The 17,989-nt window shown below is 31.9% G+C and overlaps 1 protein-coding gene across 24 annotated transcripts in view; it reads left to right on the top strand.

The window, feature by feature from the left end:
* LOC127723643 (uncharacterized) overlaps nt 1-17,989 on the top strand; it is a 41,892-nt gene that overhangs the window by 13,454 nt on the left and 10,449 nt on the right. For all 24 annotated transcript variants that reach the window (XM_052230354.1, XM_052230348.1, XM_052230346.1 and 21 more), the window contains 2 exons: nt 16,860-17,057; nt 17,570-17,696. In XM_052230354.1, the coding sequence (XP_052086314.1) occupies nt 16,860-17,057; nt 17,570-17,696 (325 nt within the window). The remainder of the gene's footprint in view (nt 1-16,859; nt 17,058-17,569; nt 17,697-17,989) is intronic.

Below are 17,989 nucleotides of genomic sequence, written 5' to 3'. Positions count from 1 at the left end.
TGTGATGCATTTGATGGTGGCCTATCCTATGATGCATTTGATAGTGGCCTATCCCATGATGCATTTGATTGTGTGCTATCCCATAATGCTTTTGATTGACGTTATGGTATTGGTCTCTTTGAACATACAGTTTGTGAACTGGTCAAAGATCTGATAATCACGTTTTATGTTTTGTTAATTTTTGTTATGGATATACACTGCATTGGTAAGAAAAAAAGTTGAGTGACACTCAATATTTTGAATCAGTCATTTCTAAAAATGTTCATCATGTAAATGTAGGAAAGGTGATTTTTTTTTATCCTTAGTGAACAGATTTTTTTTTACAAAAAAATTTCAAACTCTTTTGACAAGATATTCTTTACGTCCTAAAATTGAAAAACTGATTCTAAAGGAAGATTATAGTGTGTTTATTTTATTAAAATTGACACTTGAACAGATAAAGACTTTTAAATTTTATTTGAAATTAAATATTATTTATTAGATGAATTAGATTCCCCATAAGATTATTCTTTGACAAAAGGCTTTGAGGGTGCCGTTTTAAAAATCGGCTATTTGGATTAGGTGGGTGTTACCACAATCCTGTTAAACTTGGACCCTAATTCTTTAGGAAGACAGAGGACGCACTCTTCTTAATCATATGTCGGAAGGCTTCAATTATTAAAATTGCTTTGATGATTGTCTATGTTTACTTAATATTCGCGTAATTCTGCTTCAATCTCTCTTGAAATTGTTTGTAATTATTGTATCTGAAGATGAATTCAAAGAAAAAAATTTTGGAAAAAAAAAACTAGTAAATAATACAGTTTGGTGGTGAACATATTCTAAAGATAATCCAAAGTCACGTTTGAAATGTAAATATTCATTTAAGTAATCTTTGAAAATTATAGGGAATATATATTTATCTAACCAAGTCTGCATTATTTGAAAGCATGTTTTAAAACCACTTTGGGAGTGTTTCATAAAAGTCATGGATATCTTTTGAAAATGTATGATAATAACACTGCATGTTTCATTTTGAAATCAAAGTTTTCCAATTGACCAAAAAACCTCCTGTCAGTGAGTTATTTCCCTTAAAGTGCATCTGTGAGTTTTGTTCCTTTATATTTTTACTGTCTCACTTGCTAAAGTAAAGAAAGAAGAAAATATCATTAACATGATAACTCATTTCTTGTTATTTAAAAGAATAAAGATCATATAAAGTGAATTAAAGATGATTTAAATTTAAAATCTGACACTGAAAAAATATGTTGAAATCAAATTCCAGTAAATATTTTCATCAGACCTGAGCATTATTATTAAACTTGTCACTCAATGGAAAATAGAGCTCTTCTTCCAAATATAACTTAAGAAGCCTTAAGTTAGAGTAAAATTACTTTCTTGATATATATTATTATTTGATTTTTGTTTTATGACAGTTTATGTGGACAATTGGCTCTCTTTTGATATCCATTTTATGTGCAATAGATGTTTATAATTATAGTAAAAAATAAACATGTGATATTTTTCACTGCACTTCTAATTAAGTGTTGATCATTCATAGCACATTTATTTTCATGTTTGTGTTAAGATTCATTCAGTAGAATATTATAAAAGTCATTTTGAAAGCAAATAAACTTTCAAAAGTTCAATATATATTTCTAAAATGTTTAAGTAGTTGCGAGACAGATTATCAATAAATTGGTAAATTTCTCCAAACAATAAAACCTAATTGAAGAGTTTATTCCTCGGAAGAGAGTTTAAAGAATGGCCATTCAATGATTTATTTTCTATTTTTCTCAAACAAATGAGACTATTACCTTCCCTATGTGCTTAACCATCGGCTGAGGGGATTAAGTACAAAGAGGGATTAGTGATCTGAACGTAATTTTGTTTACTTATCTGAAAAATATTCATTCTGCCAGTAATCCCTCAGCCTGATATTTTCATTTCGACTAAATCTTTTGTCCTCGGCCGATAGAGAATATTAAAATGGTTGAGAGGCTTCGATCCAAGTATCTGACGGATTAATTCTTTTTGAATCAATGATGTGTTAAAGCCCCATTTTAGATAAGTTGACGAAAATGAATGCGTCTATTATTAAAGAGATGGAAATCCTATTTAGACAGAGTTAGGCTTATATGGACATCTTCGTCATGTTATTTTTCTCTTATTCCAAAAGCACTTGAGATAAATCCCCTGTTTAACATTCAAATTAAGTGATTGGCTGGAATTTAGGGTAGGCACAAAATGAGAAAATTCTTAATATCGCTAATCCCTCTTAATTGGATCTCAACCTTACCATCATTCAACCAGTCATCGGCCTGACGTTTAGAACCCTTCACCATATGCGGATGATGTGTATTTTCTTGTCAACGAGTCGAAACATAATCCGGGATTAAACTTTCAGCAGTTAAGTACCCACGTTACGATTTTACTAAGAAGATAATGGGGGTCTACCTAAAATAGGTAAGCTGGAGAGATAAATATTTTTATAGGGATAAATTTGGATCACAATAAAGAACAAAAGACTTGGGAAAGGAAGAGGCCTCTTGGAAGATTAAGGAAATATCTAACATTTAATCTGCTATGTTCGTAAAATTGAAATGACTATGGGAAAAGCTTTAAGTATTTATCAAGGAGGATTTTCTTATCTCAGTATTCAAGTTACTAATCCTCGGAAAATTAAATTGCATTAAGTAGAATAGTTTTTAACAATAATAATCAACACGAAAATTCATAACTGTGTCAAATATTTGAATAAAGATATAAATACTCGTGTCAATTTTCTTACAGCGAATTCATATTGTTTTCAGCAGGATGAATTTTAACTCTTGATAGTTTTATAAGTCAAGGATTATTTTTGAATTATTTACGCAGCTTTAATTTAGCTAATCCAGTTAATATATTCCTTTCCCAATTCAAAACTGCCACTGCACTGATGAACTGTACTGAATTAGAAGGAATCCTACTGTTCTATAAATCTAACAGATTGAATAAAATTGAAATCAATCTTACAAAATAAGAAAAGAATTTAATCCTGGCGTTGAAAAGAGAAAACAGGTTAAGTTTCACATGTGAAATTAACAACTTAAAGGTTTAATTGAATTTTGTATTATGGATTATTGATAGTCACATAGACATATATCTATTTTATGTAATTGTAGTAATATAATATTTGCAAATTTCTTTTTTATTGGATTATCTCCCTTAATAATAAGCTTATATACCACATTCCTGTTTGTCTGGAGACTGTAATGACAGAGAATCACAGACATTCCAATAAATTTTGGTATCACTAAAAATAAAAGGAAACAATGTAAAATAGTGATTTTTATATGACGTCAATAAGGTGAAGTGTCACAAATCCTCTGGTCAAGTGTCACAGAATCCAAAATAGCGATAACGATATTGATTAAACTACTTCCTGTTCAGAAAGATGTAAATCTTACTCAAATTTTTGAGAAATTAGCCGTTTTAACTTTTTTATAATAATAATACATGATGATTTTTTTCCATTCAAAATTTTCTATCTTAAAATTGAATTAAATTCCAAACATTTTGAGTCTTTGAGGGGACTTTAAACACAGTACTAATTTATAACAGTAATCATGGTAATGTGGGTTTTGCTAGCTACAGTGCAGGGTAAAGGGGAGGTAAACCTTAAATCATTTCATAATTTATGCAACAGACCAATTTGACAGGTTTTTGCATTGGGCCTTGCGATTTGCAAATTGCAAATTAATTAGATTAACAATAATCTATTGTAACAAGTATTTTTGAAAGTTATATAGTTAAACAAACTTAAGACACAAATAATTCTTTCTATTCTTTTGAATTTGATCAGTCAAAAAAGATAATTTTTTGGAGGAATTTATAAAGAGGAGTTTGATGATTGAACTTGATAGATTGGCTGTAACTTTTTACAGTATGCAGGTGAGAATTCAGACGGAGATGCAACCAGGCCCCCCTCTCTTAAAAAAATTAAAAATAAGTAATTTATAGGTAAAAATTCAGTTAATATTTCGGCTAAACATGGTCATCCAACTCCTTTTTCTCAGGAGCTCCCTCCCCCCTAACATCAAATCCTGGATCTGTGTCTGCATATGGCATGAAAATTGCAAGGGCAAAGTAATTGAAACATTACATTAGATGTAGCTTGTAATCTTATATAAAGTGCAAAATCTTCCATAAAATATGTAAAAACTTATAGAATTTTTTGTAGATTTATCAATAGATGTAATAATTCATCGAGGGATTAGGGTAACATGTGGCTTTGTTTTGTACAAAGCTCTGTAATTTGAATAAGTAAATGCAAAACCAACATTAAGTGTCCTATATAAAAGATCTCGTAGCCAAAATCGTAATCCTCAGATACTTTTCTATTACGTTATATAATGTTATTTATTTCTCAATTTGTTTGAAGTAGCAATTACATATTTACCATTTAATCTTAACTGTATATCTCATAATAATAGTATTTACTAGTCCAAGAAATATGATTTTGATATTATCGGAATGAAAAACGGTAGGAGTCCCAAATTGAAAATAATCCTTGTATCGTTTGATGCTTTGGAAAAGTCCTCCATTTATGATTTGATTCTTAATTAGTTACATAAGAATAACTTAAATCTAGGTCTTTGATGAGGTTGTAAATCTATTAGTGAAATAATCATTTTCTTGCTGGGATTATTATCATCGACGTGTTAATTTCGCACCGATAAAATGATTGCGCCAACTGTTTTTCATGTCCTCTCAAAAACTTGTAGATCTATTAAATGAAACCTTCTGCAGACTATTAACGTTTCTTAGATGCTTTAAAACATTTATCTCACTTAGATTAGTTATAGATGCTTTGATGGTGTAATTAATATTTACAATTTGTGAAAAAGATTTAATTGTAGTGGTGGAATTAACAACAGTAAATAGGTTTAATATTGCTTGCATATTTAACTCCTCAACGGTTTTGAGCACATACTCGAGCTGGCTTTTCTTTGAGCCCTGTGATGTAATATAAGAACAGCTTAGCATATATAGTTCATGTTGTCTGGCACTTGTAGTTTAACTGACTATTCTGTTTTGCCCAAGTCTGCATACAATCCTTAATAAAATGTGTACTTCGTTGAACATTTAAATTCAAGGTCAAGTTCAGATTTTATTTAGGCTTGTATGCAAACTTGGGCAAAACAGAATAGTCAGTTAGGAACTACAAGTGCCAGACAACATGAACTATATATATATATATATATATGCTAAGCTGTTCTTATATTACATCACAGGGCTCAAAGAAAAGCCAGCTCGAGTATGTGCATGCATATATTTATTATATGCTTTGCCTGAACATTTTAGCCCAACAATAGTAGATCTGGGAATTTCTGAGAGCCAATTTTTGTTCTTTCTCAACAGAATTCTAATATACATGTATAAATATATATATAATCTTTTTCAAAAATTCTAATTAATTTTGGAAAAAGCTTTGAAGTTCACATAACTTTCATGCAAGGTTCATTTTGGACATAACTGGTTTCAATATAAAATAAATCTGCCAAAATAGTCTCATTTTGAAATCTTGTCATTTATATTTATATATCAGCCAACCCCAGCTTTAAACAATATTTTGCTAGAAGATAAACTTACTTCAAGATATTGAGTGACTCACAACTAAATTTAGCTAAAACGATGTTTAAAATAGCCTTCTTCGGTCCCAATGTCAAATTTCGACATGTTTAAGTCACAGTGACATCACAACTGACTTTCTAATCTGAAGTGTCCAAATTTATTATCCTATTCAATTATGAGTAGAATAAATGAAATTTTTTAAAGAATTAAACAAATTTACTATTTTTTGCAATTTCAAAATTCAGCAATTAATTAAGATCTCTGCAGTCTCCAGATTTCTGAAAATCTTAGAAAACGATTTGTTATCCCATCAAATTTTATTCTCTTATCGACACCTACGAAAATTTGTATGCAATCTGAAAAGATTTATTAAGAGTCATTAAATTTTATCACATTAATATTTCCTTCAGAGTTGAGATTATAACAGTTTAGGTATTTAAGAATTTTTGCATGCTGGTTTTGTCGAATTTTCTACGATCAGTGATGAAAGCGATACCAACAGAAGAAGGAATTATGAAATTAAGACTTCAAAGGTTATGTAACTCATGTAACCATTCTACAGTGCCAAATTGTTCCATTTTAATACCATTTTATTGCTCAGTAATGAAATACTTTGAGATTTTTACCAGTGATATTTTAAATTTCTTTTGCACAATTTGATTCACATGAAAATATGATCGTAAAACTCTAAGATTAATCTCCAATCTTCATTTGTAGCTTAGCATGAAAAAGGGAAAATGTGAAAGAGTTAATATCTTGAAAATTATGGGATATCGAAAAATCTTTAAAAAATGAACATGTAAATTATTTCTGGAGATTATATGTGATCAGATATCATGGAAATTTAAGGTTTCTGTAATTACCATGGCGATGTAGAAATCTATCTTACATTATATTTTTAAATCAGTCGCAATGAAAATATTTAGTTTAGCCAGCAGCTTAAAACATACCCAAATTTTATTTTAGGCCTGATTTTAGTTTGTCTTATAGTACCTTGTTTGAACTTTGTAAAATTTAATGAATTAAGGTGCACAGGACCTATCTAATTTGAACTTGAAAAAAGAATTATTCATTATATGAAAAAAGGCTATAAATCTTTTAAAGATCTTCAATGTTTTCCCAATATATAGTAAAACTTACATATATGATTACTTATAAAAAACATTTCTAGAAAATTGTTAAAGAGGAATGTTCCTTTAATGAAACTATAGTAACAGTTTGTTGTTATAAAATATTTGTCAAAAAATGTTAAGATGAGTAAAAAAAACCAAGATGATTAAATAGCAGAGTTATTTTTCTGTCATTGAAGATTTAGGATAAAACATACATGTACATGTAGATGTGTGTATACGGTGACTGATTGTGACTTTCTTTTCCTGTACATGATTGTAGAAATATTTCAACATGCTTGATTACAGAAGAAATATACCTTTCTCAGAGAAGAAAAAGAAGTTGTTTTTACAATAAAAAATATTTCATGTTTAATAAAATTCAAATCTCCTCTATACAGCTGTGTTAATCGGATTTACATCTCGTTATCCTCAAACCATCTGCCTTGGCGTGGACTGATCTACCTGGCTTGGAGAGAAAGAGAGAAGGATTAAAATTTAATGCTTCATCTAGTCGACACAAAGCCGGCATCCCAGTAATCCGTACATCTGTCAAGCTCCAAACTTAATTCCCTCCACAAAGAAGATTGAATAGGATTCTGGCTGTGTTTCATTATTAAACCTGGGCTAATCCTTTCTTATTATTGGAAGTTGCACTAATACGGAATATCGACAGGTCGGTGAAATCCTAACGATGAAATAATTATAGTACCTATAGAACCTCGGTGTCAAATTCTTTGTTTGGTAGGAAAATTATATTTGATTACAGTTGAAAGTTTAAAAGAGAATTAGCACAGGGGAAGTCCATTGACTTGACATAAAATCGTCATAAAATCTGAACATTAGCCTTTAAAATTTTGTTAGCTGGAGAAAAATTTGGATCGTTTAATATGTGACTTGATAGTTAAAAAAATCTAATTTAAAAAATCAATTTAAATGTGTTTTTTTTTTTTACTTAAAAAAATACTTTAGTTTATAAAAATTTTTATTGAGTTTTTTTTTAATTAAAAAAAAAAAATGAAAAGTTTGTATGCATTTTAGAAAAGTTCACACTATCGTAGATTGTCGTTGTTTTTGTGATAAGTAGAAATATGATACAATCACAGCTTGATGCAAGTAAAGTAATTAATATTTAAAATAGTTTGAATGTGACATTCTCTGATTGATCATCAGACACAAGTTAAAAACATAAAAATTTCACCTCCATTGAAATATACATAGGACAAAGTTAAATCTTTCTTATTACAATCATGACTGGTTATTAAAACTGACATGTTTTTGTCAGAGATTATATTTCTAATTCACCCAGCTATTTTTATACGACCGCAAAAAAATTTTTGTGGTCGTATATTGGTATGACGTTGGCGTCGTCGTCGTCGTCGTCGTCGTCGTCCGGCGTCGTCGTCCGGCGTCGTCCTGCGTCGTCCGAAGACACATTGGTTTTCGCACTCTAACTTTAGTTTAAGTGAATGGATCTCTATGAAATTTTACCACAAGGTTCAATACCACAAAAGGAAGGTTGGGATTGATTTTGGGGGTTATGGTACCAACAGTAAAGGAATTAGGGGCCAAAAAGGGGCCAAAAATAAGCATTTTTGTAACTTCCAGACATAACTTGTGTGTTAGTGTATGGATCTCTCTGACATTGTACCACAAGGTTCCATATCACAAAAGGAATGCTGGGATTGATTCTGGGGGTAATGGCCTCAAAATTTTAGGAATTAGGGGCCAAAAAAGGGGCAAAACACAAGCATTTTTCTAGTTTCATGACAATAACTTGTGTGTAAGTGTATGGATCTTTCTGAAATTGTACTACAAGGTTCCATATCATAAAGGGAAAGCTGGAATTGAGTTTTGGGGTAATAGCCGAAATATTTAGGAATTGGGGGCCAAAAAGGGGCCAAAAATAAGCATTTTTCTAGTTTCCAGACAATAACTTGTGTTCAAGTGTATGGATCTCTCTGAAATTGTACTGCAAGGTACCATACCACAAAGGGAAGGCTGGGATTGATGATGGGGGTAATTGCCTCAATATTTTAGGAATAAGGGGCCAAAAAGGGGCAAAAAAACAAGCATTTTTACAGTTTCAGGACAATAACTTGTGTGTAAGTGTATGGATCTCTCTGAAATTGTACTGCAAGGTACCATACCACAAAGGGAAGGCTGGGATTGATGATGGGGGTATTTGCCTCAATATTTTAGGAATTTGGGGCCAAAAAGGGGCCAAAAAACACATTTTTCTAGTTTCCAGACAATAACTTGTGTTCAAGTGTATGGATCTCTCTGAAATTGTACTGCAAGGTACCATACCACAAAGGGAGGCTGGGATTGAGTTTGGGGGTGATGAATCATAAGGGGGTTCAAAAAATTTGGGGGGGGGGGATTTTTTTTTTTTCATTTTTTTTCTTTTTTTCATTTTTTAAAATTTTTCTTTTAAAATTTTCCATTTTAAGTTGGTTATTTCTGATTTATATTTAAAAGCAAATAATAATGATATGGTAGGAGATACACACCAAACAGGATGTGTAAATTATTATATAATAAGTATTGTGCAATAGCAAGAAATTTTCAATTGCACAGTATTGCACAATAGCAAGAAATCTTCAATTGCACAGTATTGCGCAATAGCAAGAAATCTTCAATTGCACAGTATTGCGCAAAAGCAAGAAATATCCAATAGCACATGCAATATTGCGCAATAGCAAGAAATTGTCAATTGTACAGTATTGCGCAATAGCAAGAAATATTTAATTGCACAGTATTGTGCAAAAGAAGATACTTTGTATAAATTGCTTATTTCTTGACCAATTTCAATGGGGTTTTATTCTTGAATTCTTGGGGTTCTTTAATATGCTGAATCTAACGGTGTATTTAGTTTTTGGATTTTGGGCCCCGTTTTTAAATTGGTCCACATTGAGGTCCAAAGGGTCCAAAATTAAACTTTGTTTGATTTCATCAAAAATTGAATTATTGGGGTTCTTTGATATGCCGAATCTAACCGTGTATTTAGATTCTTAAATTTTGGTTCCGTTTTCAAATTGGTCTACATTAAGGTCCAAAGGGTCCAAAATTAAACTTAGTTTGATTTTAACAAAAATTGAATTCTTAGGGTTCTTTGATATGCTGAATCTAAACATGTATTTAGATTTTTGATTATGGGCCCAGTTTTCAAGTTGGTCCAAATCGGGGTCCAAAATTAAATTTGTTTGATTTCAACAAAAATTGAATATATGGGGTTCTTTGATATGCTGAATCTAACCATGTATTTAGATTTTTGATTTTTGGGTCCCGTTATCAACTTTGTCCACATTGAGGTCAAAAGGGTCCAAAATTAAACTTTGTTTGATTTCATCAAAAATTGAATTATTGGGGTTCTTTGATATGCCGAATCTAACCGTGTATTTAGATTCTTAATTTTTGGTTCGGTTTTCAAATTGGTCTACATTAAGGTCCAAAGGGTCCAAAATTAAACTTAGTTTGATTTTAACAAAAATTGAATTCTTAGGGTTCTTTGATATGCTGAATCTAAACATGTATTTAGATTTTTGATTATGGGCCCAGTTTTCAAGTTGATCCAAATCGGGGTCCAAAATTAAACTTTGTTTGATTTCAACAAAAATTGAATATATGGGGTTCTTTGATATGCTGAATCTAACCATGTATTTAGATTTTTGATTTTTGGGCCCCGTTATCAACTTTGTCCACATTGAGGTCAAAAGGGTCCAAAATTAAACTTTGTTTGATTTCATCAAAAATTGAATTCTTGGGGTTCTTTGATATGCTGAATCTAACCATGTATTTAGATTTTGGATATTGGACCATAATAGGTGAATGTCCAATTTAAAATTTTTAAGTTCTTAGACCACATTCATTCTTTGTCAGAAACCTATGCTGTGTCAAATATTTAATCACAATCCAAATGCAAAGCTGTATCAAGCTTGAATGTTGTGTCCATACTTGCCCCAACTGTTCAGGGTTCGACCTCTGCGGTCGTATCAAGCTGCGCCCTGCGGAGCATTTTATTTATTTTGTTTAAATGTTTTATTGACCAAATGACAAATGCTTGTAAATCATCTGTTGTATTCCTCTTAATTCAGTGTTACTCAAGTCAGAGAAAGTTGTGCAATTAATCGTCTTTGCTGGACTGAATCATAATCCTTGGCTTGCCAAGATGGCAATTAATAGGAACAATTTAATATACATGTAATAAAAAATAAGGAATTGCTCAACTTTTTCATTAGGGGATTAATAAACAAACTTTAAATGCTACTGAAGGTCCCTTATGTCAATACAAATACAAAATGACACAATATTTGGTATAAATTATACAAAATCTTTTCTTTTGTATGTTGTGCTTACATTATTTATTATTAGTACAGTATATAAATCAGGGTTGAAATGGGGTGACAGTAAAAACAGTTATCAAAACATTCTCTGGTTCCTTTGTTACAACATTTCAAAGATATAAGAAAATAATTTATAATTATAACCTGTGACTGATTTTCACAAATTGAAACTTAAGAAATTTACAGTTGGTGAACTATAATTCATTAATGATTTCATAAGTTCAAACAAAATGACCATCAAAAGGCTTCACTGCCAGACAAGGTCACTCACTATTTGACCCCAGAGTAGTAAAGCAAAACAACCATTTTAATTCATAATTCTAAGCATGACCAAATTGCCATAATTTTGTATGTAAGTAACATTTTGATTGGTTATTTAAAAAACTTATGTAAGAGATATACATAATACTGAAATTTTAAGTGCAAAATAAAATTTGTCAGCTAGTGCAGAAAGATTGGAAAATAGGGAATAAAAAGAATGTTTGTACCTCAAGTCCGAGCATAAAATTTGTAAATTATCCAAGAAAGATAATTTGTTCAAGAGCACTTGGTTTCATAAACAAATGTATTACGCTTGCATCTATCCATAAAATTTTGAGAAAAGTGATTTTAATTATGAATAAGTAGCATTTATTTCTTAAAACAAATGTATTATATCACTGCAAATCATAACTGGTATTAGGACTTCTTTGAAGCCGCTTAAGTGTTCGCAACTGCACAAAAGTATGAAGAATTTGGGAATACGTTACAGATGTCTATCGAATTATCATACATGCTAAATTGCAGTTATTAAATGTTATCAATAGCTGTGATGATGAAATTTATTCCATTTAATATGCTATTTCTAATTTCAAGATTCTTAAGTCATAAGAAAATCCCTTTGAAGAGCTTTCTATTCCAGTTGTTCTTAAAAATGTACTTTTTGCACCGTGAAGTGTTCATTCGAGTTTCTATGTCTGCTCTCAAGGATTGGGTGGATTTAACATTCACCATGAAGTGTTCATCTAAGGCTTTCTCCATTTTATGACAAATAAGCACTTGAGATTGATACTAAATATTATGTTATGGAATTTGTCTGGTGTTGATTTGATGATCATGCGGATAACCTCACAGCAGAAGTAGAAACAAATGTAATACTGTAAAGTGTTAAAATATCTTACATCATCTGGGGCAACCATGGCTTCCAACTAGGCAAATTTTGTAATTTGTCATTCAAATTGATTTAAATATTTTAATTTGTTTTATAGTTCTAAAGTAGTTTAAATACAGCATAGAACTTTTCTATAAAAAAAACAAAGCACCTTTCTAAAACTTTATACCAAATAATAGCCTTAGCAGGTAAATTTCAAATATGTTAAAATGGTTAACCAACATATCTTAATGAAAAAACTTGAAATTAAAAATTTCCAAAATTACTAATCTAAATAAAACAAAAAGATTTTTTTGAGAAAATATGGCACCTTTGTAACAATTATTTATTTATTGTTATTTGTAGAAATTTGTCTGTTAGTTTATTATTTTTGAAATATGAAATCAAAAATAAACTTTTTCTCAGTATATAAACATACGTCTAAACATGTGACCACATCTGATTACCCATGGTTTTACAGAGCTATCACCACAATTTATATATGCTGCCTTTCAAAATTAGCCATATATATATATTTCAATGCTATTTATGAATATTATAAGTTGAATGCATCGCAAATGTGATTTATTAAATCCCTTTTTAGTTGTCATTTTTAAAGTGTGAACTTGCTAACGAATATTTCAACTTTAGAAATGGCTGTTAATTTTTTGAAAAATTTATGAATGACAAATTTAAGATATGTCAAATGTTGATATTAGGATTTTAGAATTTTGAACTCAGAAACTACATGTATTCCAAATGTGTTAACCAAAATTTGGTCAAATCTAGGTTATTTATGGAACAATATGATTAAAGATCATCATTTTATAATGTCATTTGAACTAAACCTTCATGTAAAGGTTTCAAGATATACATCTATGTACAAAAATGTAAAGACCAAGACATGCCTTGACCAAATTTGTAAAGTGTTAATTTTAATTTAGGGCACTGCTCAATGCCACTACTGGTTGACTGTTAGTCCCTGGGGGCATCATCATCCAAGAAGTCAGTGCCCCTCCTCTGACAAAATTAAGATATATAACTTAAGGTGGTACCAAACTCCTTGACTAAAATTAATTTGGCTCAGTTGATTTTCATAAAATTTTGACAAAATATTTACTTTGACCCTTTGACAAAAATATAAAAATTTCAAAAAACCTGAACCACACACTTTTTCGGAAAAATTTCATTGGATATATAGCAGTTTGACTAACGTTGATTTTGATCATTGAGAAGCTTAATATTTCCTTAACAATAGAACGTGATTAAAACATTCAGCTGATTTTTACAGAGTTATCTCCCTGTAGTGTTATGTACCAACTTAATATTCCATTGATAAATTTTGAAAATATTAATAAACTTATCTTCCAACTCTTTCATGGCAAATTGACCTTTATTAGCTCACCTGGCCCGAAGGGCCAAGTGAGCTTTTCTCATCACTTGGCGTCCGTCATCCGTCGTCGTCGTCCGTCGTCGTTAACTTTTTACATTTTGAACTTCTTCTAGAGAACCACTGAATGGAATGAAACCAAACATGGCATGAATGTTCCTTATGAGGTGCTGACCTAGTGTTGTTACTTTGAAGCCGATCCATCATCCAAGATGGCCGCCAGCGGGGGACTTAGTTTAACATAGGACCCTATGGGAAATACATACAAATGTCTTCTTTTAGAGAACCACTGAATGGAATGAAACCAAACATGGCATGAATGTTCCTTATGAGGTGCTGACCAAGTGTTGTTACTTTGAAGCCGATCCATCATCCAAGATGGCCGCCAGCGGGGGACTTAGTTCAACATAGGACCCTAAGGGAAATACATATAAATGTCTTCTTTTAGAGAACCACTGAATGGAATGAAACCAAACATGGCATGAATGTTTCTTTTGAAGTGCTGACCAAGTGTTGTTACTTTGAAGCCAATCCATCATCCAAGATGGCCACCAGTTGGGGACAATGTTTAACAAAGGACCCTATGGACAATACATACAAATGTCTTCTTTTAGAGAGCCACGTACTGAATATATTGAACCCAAACATGGCATGAATGTTCCTTATGAGGTGCTGACTAAGTGTTGTTACTTTGAAGCTGATCTTTCATCCACGATGGACGCCAGCGGGAGGACTTCCTTTAACATAAGACCCTACGGGAAATACATACAAATGCTTCTTCTAGAGGTGCACTGAATGGAATGAAACCAAACATGGCATGAATGTTCCTTATGAGGTGCTGACCAAGTGTTGTTACTTTGAAGCCGATCCATCATCCAAGATGGCCGCCAGCGGGGGACTTAGTTTAACATAGGACCCTATGGGAAATACATACAAATGTCTTCTTTTAGAGAACCACTGAATGGAATGAAACCAAACATTGCATGAATGTTCCTTATGAGGTGCTGACCAAGTGTTGTTACTTTGAAGCCGATCCATCATCCAAGATGGCCGCCAGTGGAGGACTTAGTTTAACATAGGACCCTATGGGAAATATTTACAAATGTCTTCTTTTAGAGAACCACTAAATGGAATGAAACCAAACATGACATGAATGTTCCTTATGAGGTGCTGACCAAGTGTAGTTACTTTGAAGCCGATCCATCATCCAAGATGGCCGCCAGCGGGGGACTTAGTTTAACATAGGACCCTAAGGGAAATACATATAAATGTCTTCTTTTAGAGAACCACTGAATGGAATGAAACCAAACATGGCATGAATGTTTCTTTTGAAGTGCTGACCAAGTGTTGTTACTTTGAAGCCAATCCATCATCCAAGATGGCCGCCAGTTGGGGACAATGTTTAACAAAGGACCCTATGGACAATACATACAAATGTCTTCTTTTAGAGAGCCACGTACTGAATATATTGAACCCAAACATGGCATGAATGTTCCTTATGAGGTGCTGACTAAGTGTTGTTACTTTGAAGCTGATCTTTCATCCACGATGGACGCCAGCGGGAGGACTTCCTTTAACATAAGACCCTATGGGAAATACATACAAATGCTTCTTCTAGAGGTGCACTGAATGGAATGAAACCAAACATGGCATAAATGTTTCTTATGAGGTGCTGATGAAGTGTTGCTACTTTGTTGCCGATTTACTTGTTAAAGATGGCCACCAGGATTTTTATGCCCCCGCCGTAGCAGTGGGGGCATTAAGTTTTACCCTTGTCCGTCTGTACGTACGTGCGTCCGTCCATACGTCCCAAAATTGGTTTCCGTTGTCTAACTTGAGTTTCCCTCAACCAAATGTTATGAAGCTTAAAAACAATGCTTATTACCACAAAACACAGATCAAGTCTGAATTTTGGTGGCGTCACTTTAACCATTCTACAGTTATGCCCCTTTGTAAATGGAAAAATTGCAAAATTTTTAGTTTCCGTTCTCTTACTTAAGTTTGCCTCAACCAAATGTTATGAAACTTATACACAATGCTTATTACCACAAAACACAGATCAAGTTTGAATTTTGGTGGCATCACTTTAACCGTTCTAGAGTTATGCCCCTTTATAAATGGAAAAAATTGCAAAATTTTTATTTTCTTCTAAATATCAAGTTATTTTTAAAATTGGAGTTATCTTCCTTTGTCCATGATTATAGTTGAATCAACTACAATCAATGCTTTATACAATGCAATGTTTAATTTTGACTTCCACTGATAAAACACAGATCAAGTTGAATTTGGGTAGTGACACTTTAACCATTATTGAGTTATGCCCCTTTATAAATAGAAAAAATGCTGAATTTTTAGTTTCTGTTCTCTACTTAAGTTAGCCTCAACCAAATGTTATGAGACTTACACACAAAACTCAGATCAAGTTCAAATTTGGGTAGCGTCACTTTTACTGTTCTTCAGTTATGTCCCTTTATATTTATATGATATGCAAGTGGGGGCATCATCTGTGTCCACATGTGGACACTATCTACATTTATTTTATTATATTACAGGACCAATATTAAACCAAATTTGGCCTCACTCATTATTAGGGTATCATAAACAATGTTATGATTTTAATCTATTTTTACATGATTTCAAAAATCAAAGTAGAATCAGGTGAGCGACACAGGCTCTTGAGAGCCTCTAGTTGGTTTTATCCATTTTTAAGGTACCTTTTGATCTTAAAGCTCCTCCAGCATTGATACATCCTTCACATCTTTTTTTTTTGGTTTTGGGTGTTGCTGATTTAGGAGGGTCTGGATGTGGTTTACAGAATAAATGAAAAATTTGAAATAAATAATTGATAAAGACAAATGAGGAAAAAATATAAAGAATAACGAATAATGGGGTGCAAAAGCATAACAAATTACTGTGGAAAATAACAAATTACTGTGGAAAATAAAAAATTACTGTGGAAAATAACAAATTACTGTGGAAAATAAAAAATTACTGTGGAAAATAAAAAATTACTGTGGAAAATAACAAATTACTGTGGAAAATAACTAATTACTGTGGAAAATAAAAGTTATTACAATACTGGTTAAAAAAATCAACGATGTTCAGAATAAAGAATTCGTCTAATTACAGAAAATTTTAGAAGTAAAAACATTTTCGTGAGAATTTTACAGAATATGATTTATTTTTAAAGATAAAGAATACAGAAATTAAGGACTCCCCATTCAGACCCATAGATGTTTATATAGACACCCAATTGATTTTATTTTCAAATGATGTATTTATACTTTCAGGTGCCAAGTCCCTACCAATTCACTGTGTGGTAGAACAGACCAGCGGACCAGTATCCTTTGATGATGACGGAAGTTCACACTACACAGTAGAACTTGACAGCTACGCGATTCTACCATGTACAACACTGTTCTCAGAATTAGTGAGGGCAGCACTGGTCAAGCTGGGTTACAATTCAACAGAATCAATGAACGCTAAAGGTATGGTTTTACATGTTATTGGGGGCAGAGTACTAAAAGAGGTGTCTTTGTTATATTATGTTGTGAAAATTTACTGAAGAAATGATCTTTACTGTTTTAGTAAAAGAAGAAAGGAGAAAAAAAACATACTTTTTTATTGGATGACTTACATGTAATGCTGAATCCTAGTTAGTTCTAGTTGGAATGTCTTCTAAAATTTAGACATAAGATTATGAGAGAAATTAATAAAATCATAAAAAAAAAGCTTTCAATTTTATAAAAACAGTTTAAAAGAAAAAAATAGCTCAATGGAAAAGAACACTTAAATTTATACTGTATGGTGTTATCGTAATCTGGCAGTTACTAAAAGCAAGTGTGAGAACTTAACCTGTTGATATTGAAATCTAGCCATCTACAGAGCCAACTAAATATCAGACAACAATTTTTGTAGGGTATTTTTTTATAGATAAATCATTCTGTATTATTCCTACAAGTTTTGGTAAAATATTTCAATAGAAAATTATTTATTACAGGAGCTATACAGATTAAAAACTGGCGACCTTTGACCTTTGAGGCAATCAGCAACAACCCAAAGTCAACAGTAGAGGATATACTAGGGGAGCTAACTCAGGTTGCCAAATTGAGAATTAGGCTTTGCAGGTAAATAATACACTTACACAAGTCTCTTTAGTGTTTACAACACCTCTGAAAACCAAAAGCAACAAAAACAAAAGAACAAACAAAACTATAACTTTCACATGACATGTTTAACCCCGCCGAATTTTTGTGCCTGTCTCAAGTCAGGAGCCTCTGGCCTTTGTTAGTCTTGTATTTTTTTGGATTTTGGTTCATTTATATGTTTTGGAGTTTAGTGTGACGTCTATTTTCACTGAACTAGTACACAATTTTATTAAGGGGGCCAGCTAAAGACCACCTCTAGGTGTTTGATTTTC

Source organism: Mytilus californianus, unplaced genomic scaffold (genome assembly GCF_021869535.1).
Source record: "Mytilus californianus isolate M0D057914Y unplaced genomic scaffold, xbMytCali1.0.p SCAF_13, whole genome shotgun sequence".
Taxonomy (NCBI): Eukaryota; Metazoa; Mollusca; class Bivalvia; order Mytilida; family Mytilidae; genus Mytilus; species Mytilus californianus.
This window is presented reverse-complemented; position numbering and strand designations above follow the sequence as displayed.